The sequence below is a fragment of the Atta cephalotes genome, assembly GCF_000143395.1.
Source record: "Atta cephalotes unplaced genomic scaffold scaffold00066, whole genome shotgun sequence".
In the NCBI taxonomy this organism is placed as follows: Eukaryota; Metazoa; Arthropoda; class Insecta; order Hymenoptera; family Formicidae; genus Atta; species Atta cephalotes.
The window spans coordinates 95903-101288 of NW_012130130.1; the positions used below are offsets into that span (position 1 = coordinate 95903).

The 5386-nt window shown below is 31.2% G+C and overlaps 1 protein-coding gene across 1 annotated transcript in view; it reads right to left on the reverse strand.

Annotated features, from left to right (window-relative positions):
- Nucleotides 1-2369: 2369 nt before the first annotated feature.
- The window catches only part of LOC105623868, a 95530-nt gene continuing 92513 nt past the window's right edge, over nt 2370-5386 (reverse strand). The window contains 2 exon segments of the mRNA XM_012205241.1: nt 2370-2591; nt 2593-2683. Of these exon segments, the coding sequence (XP_012060631.1) occupies nt 2370-2591; nt 2593-2683 (313 nt within the window).

Below are 5386 nucleotides of genomic sequence, written 5' to 3' on the forward strand. Positions count from 1 at the left end.
GTGTGTGTGTGTGTGTGTGTGTGTGTCGTGTCGTGCGTGCGTGCGTGTGTGTCGTGTCGTGCGTGTGTGTGTGTGTGTGTGTGTGTGTGTGTGTGTGTGTGTGTGTGTGTGTGTATGTGTGCATGTATGCGCAAGTGGAGAGGCGATATGCGTAGAATTAGTTATTGTTGATTATGACAAAAAAAGATGGGAAGAAATCATGGAACAAAACCAATTGGGATTAAATATGTATAAGCAGAATGGGAAAGAAATACAGAAATGTATATATTGAGAAACTGCTCTGTGATAGCAGCTTAGATTGCATCTGGATAGGAATAGTTTGAGTTAATCGTGGAAGCGCCCTTAGGAAGAGAGAGTATTAAACGCGAGAATTGTCTATTCCATCAATTCCGTTGATTTTAATAACAATTTTGAATATTTAAAAGATTATTATTTGAATTAGCGAATTATTTACTTTTTAATTATTGGTTCAATTTTGGGGACAAATAAATAAATAATAAAGCTTACAACTTTCTACTCTCGGAATGTTTGCATCAGATTTCATCAGAGGCCAAAGAGATGATGATATTCATCACTCGATTAAAAAATCGCGCACAGGCTCTAAAATTTTTATGAATCGCGAACTATTTGACGAGAGGTTCAAAGATTTCCATACGAAACTACATATATTATACATATATATCTATCTACATATGAATCTAAATTGTTTATAAGTTGAATAAATGTTGAATAAATATTGATTCATAAAATCATAAAATCAACACTGCATACTTTGAGTCAATGTTGGATTAACATTGATTTGTAAATTTAATTCGGACATTGGACGTTTCTATAATGTTTTTTCAACATTAAATCTTATGATCCCAAAAGAGGCATTACGAAACATTAAGAAACCGCAAAAAATTGCTTTTAAGTGCTTTTTAAAACTTTGCAGGCGCTGCTGTTCTACTTGGATGTTAAGGCAACATTTACACTTGTAATTCAACGTTTCCGATTCAATATTAATCCACTATATAAGTATTGTCATTATTTCCATGGCAAGATTTCATTTTGTATAAAACGTTGTTAAGATGTTGTAATATTGAAGTGTAACAATGCTTTTTCAATCTATTTTTGAATCCATTAGGAGTGTAATTTAGTTTTTAGATTTTTTTTTTCAAAAACTGATTTATTTAAGCAACATATCACGTAAACATTTAATAACTGTTGTATGTTCAACATGTAATTCTCTGGCAAGTTCTGAAGTGGATATTTTTATCCAATAATATTACCAAACCTGCATTTTCCAGTTTTTGTCATTAATATTGAAATCATCACTTTTGAATCGACAGAACCAATATTCATATGTCTTAATTAATGGAACAACATCATAAATTTCTATCAGAATTCTATGATTTTTATCTGTCGTTTTCTTCTTATTAAAAAAAAAGAGTATCGCATATCGAAATGTTCTTCAGGAAGCTTTAATTTTAAAATGGTATAAACACGATGTTTATTGTGTCTATTGATTAGTAAAAGACTAAATATGGAGTAATATTAGGTATGGGAAAAAATTCGAGGCGTTTTTCCCGTTCACATCTAACGGGAAAAACGCCACGAACACCTAGAAATAAGGAATAATACTTGTGATTGGAATGTCTTCGACAATATTTAAATGTGTGCCATCTTTTGCAAAGCCCTCAGAACTAAATCACATTCTTAATATGTTGATTTTCTTATATGAATTGTTATGCTGCCGCAACGTTGAAATAACATTTCCTTATTTGACTTTAAAAATTTTATTTAGCATTCTCTTTATGATAAAATTTTGTTTTTGAAATTAATACTGCGTTGCCATTAATTCCAGATTTGTATAAAAGAAATATATATGACTAGAATTGTACTAAATAATTAATAATATAACAATACCCAAATTCTGTTATTAATTTCTGCTTTGTCTGCACTTTCGATGCGCATGCTTACACTCACTGTAAAAATACAAAAAGTTACTTCTGTGGGGCTAGTATCCACTTGACAAGAAATCGAAATGGCTATTGTATTAGAATTAAGTATTTTTTATATGCTAAATGTGCTGGATTTCTTATTTTTTTGTTTTAATATTTATCAAAGCGTATAAAAAACTTGAATTAAAGATATACTTTTTTAAAGTTTATTAATTTTTTTACTTTAAAGAATTTATTGATTTTATTATTTTTGGAAAAAGCATTCTGGATTAAAAATAGTTTCAAAAGAAAAATCTAACATTTTTTAAACATCCATTATGTATATTGAAAATTTTAAAATCATACTTACAAGATACTATTAAAAGCTTTCTTTCTTCAGCACTTATAATAAAATCTTTGTGGATTTTGTCTTAACATTTCAACAGCTTACCTCTTTCTATTGGGCTTCAATTCACTGCCTTCTCTGACAACTTTACATTCAGCTGGTTCTTCACTGGAGGACTCAATATCGAACTTTCGAATGGAGTTTCTGTCAAAGTTATTGTCATTTTTAATCATTATCGACTTCCTCTCGCTTTTTTCAAAAAACATTCTGTTCTTTCTCCTTTTACGTCTTTCATTAGAAATGTCACGTTTAGCTTCCTCTCTGCGTGACAATTTTTTTTATTTCTTCAAACTTGTCATGTTTACTGGAATTACGAGAGCTGGATGTCGAGTATCCAGTGTCTTGGCGATTTTTTCTAGAATAAAATTCATTTAACAAATATAAAGTGCCAATGAAATATCTTTACAATACTTTCGCATAAACTAACTTTCCATTTAATTAAACAAGATTTATAATAATTAATATTTCCTCATAAATTAATATTAATGTTCTACTGAAAGAAGAATGATAAATCCCTTCTCTTTTTAAATTTTCCAAAATTTAATTGTTAAAAGCTTGAAATTTTAACAAATATTTGAATTCTTCTCTTAATGATGTTTAAGAAAAGATAAATAGTTTTCTATATATAATAACAGAAATAGGAAATATATACATATATAACAAAAATAGAAAAAATAATGTTTAGTATGCTTAGAGTAAAAAGAAATTCAATTATTAATATTAATACCTCAATTCTTAAAATATTTCATTGATATCATTTTAAATAGAAGAAATAATAGGATTTTGGAAAAAAAACGTTTTGTGTCTTTCTCTTTGAATTCAAAGTAATTAATCATTTTGAGAAATAGATATTTACTTTGGTAAAACCAATTTTTTCCTCCTTCTTCTGTAAATTATTTTTATTCCAACACAAACAATAACAACCCTCATTCTTTTTCAAAAAATATTCCTTATTATTCCTCAATAAATACATATAACAGCTATCTTGATTTTTCTTGACATTTTCATTCCTTCAAACATATTCTTACTAATGGTGTCCTAATCCAATTCAAGTAATGGCATAATTCTCAAAAATTATTATTCCTAAAAAAAATTATAGCATCAAATTAAAAATTAAAAATTAAATGGGTAATTTTTTATATTAGGAGACATCTCCTCCAATGATCTTGATCTTGACATATTAAAGTTACGATCTTGAGTGACTTTCAACAAGTTATAGCCGTCTCTTGTTATTTATTAAAAAGTTTTTAATAATCTAAAATAGTAATTATTTTTCTGCTTTACACAAAAAGTTAGATAACTCTAAGCAGAAAAAAAGATATGAGGTGGACCGATTAAGGGAATTCCCCGCGAAGCGATTTCCATCTCATTTCCTGCGACGAAGCGCTGACTTTCTATGCAAAGCGAGTTCAACTTCATCTATCGCCTTGTTTAGGAATGTCTACAGACATATAGCGAATTCGATTGAACGCATTCAGTGCTCACTAGTGCACATTAAAGAGTAATGCACATTACGTCGTATACAAAATAACATAAAGATATACTTATTCATAAATATAAAAATTGATTAAATTCTGAAATACTCAATACATTTTATTACTATTAAGTAATAAAAAATAATATATATATATATATACATATATTTATATATATATATATTTCTTTTTTTTAAAATATATATATATTTTATAATTCGAAATATATGTTTTTCATTTTTATACTCAAATTAAATCAGTGTACGATGGCTTTAATGTGCACTAGTGCTTTCAATTCGCCAATATCTCTAAACCGATTATTCGAGGAGTGGGAATAATCCTACTTACTTAGAAAAGAATGCACTGATTATGATGAGTGCGTTTCTCTCTCGTTTCGTGCATGTGCATAAAGTGCAAAAAAAAAAGAGAGAATTGAAATATATATACTTTTTACATGTGCAAAACGAGAGAAAACGCACGTAATCATCGCAATTAGAGATCCTCTAATCAGAATCGCAATACGAAGCGATTTGAGTCGACTTTTGTACGCAAGATAGTAGCTTTAACAAAATCGATAACTGAGAGAGAAATATTGTTGCGTCAAATCTTGAATCACATCCGTGCGGCCAATTCGCACACATGCAACTGGTTAACGAAGTCTCGCGGATGTATACACGCACGTGTACACGCACTCTCGAACTGAAACGCGTGGAAATGAAATACGCGTGTGTAATAAAAATGGAATAAGAAACGTTTATTAGTGAAGAAACACAGAGCCCAGCGTACGATAAAATGCTAGGGCAGATCTAAAGACACATCTGACGGACATGACAACGGCTCATATCTGAATCTCAAGATCTTGTTGTTAGATAATCAAAGGGCAAGTCACTTCGGCAACACGCTCACTTCTTTACAACAGTCGGTAAGACACATGCGTAATATCCTTTCTCTTGTAGATTGTCATCCCGATAATCATGGTTTCTTCGAGCGTTGGTTTTCAAAGGAATCTTGAGTTCCCGATTAATTTTTTGCTCTCTATTGCTCTGCTGTCAGTTTTGCCAGAGTTCTGGTCCTCCTGAGGCTCAATCCTTCATCCTTGAGGCTTTCTGAATCTTCTTTCTTTCTTAGCAGGATCTCTCTTCAGTTCCTCTCCAGAGAAGATCCTAATCATTTGGAGGAACTCGCTTGCGGATCCCCTCATTTTTTTATCGAGAAAGTCTAGTATCTTCTTACCTCTTTTCTTAAGATCTTATCTTACTCTTCTTTTTTCGGAAGGGGGGGAGAGTTTGATTTTGCCATAGTACTTCTGTCCCCAATCCCCGCCACAGCATCTGCCTTCGTCTCGCCGAAAAACTACGGCTCAATAATCACGGGCGAGGTCTTAAAAAAAAGAACTCTAACTTCTGTGCCGATGCCACCTCCGTCGCGAAACTATCGTCGAGGTCTCTTACACTTGAGATTGCCAATGAATCCTTCTATAAAGTCGCCGTCAAATACTTCTATCTTCTTTTGAAGTCACCGTCGAACCAACTCACTATCGAAGTAATGACATCTCTTAAAATGAAATTGTCAGTAACTGGCCG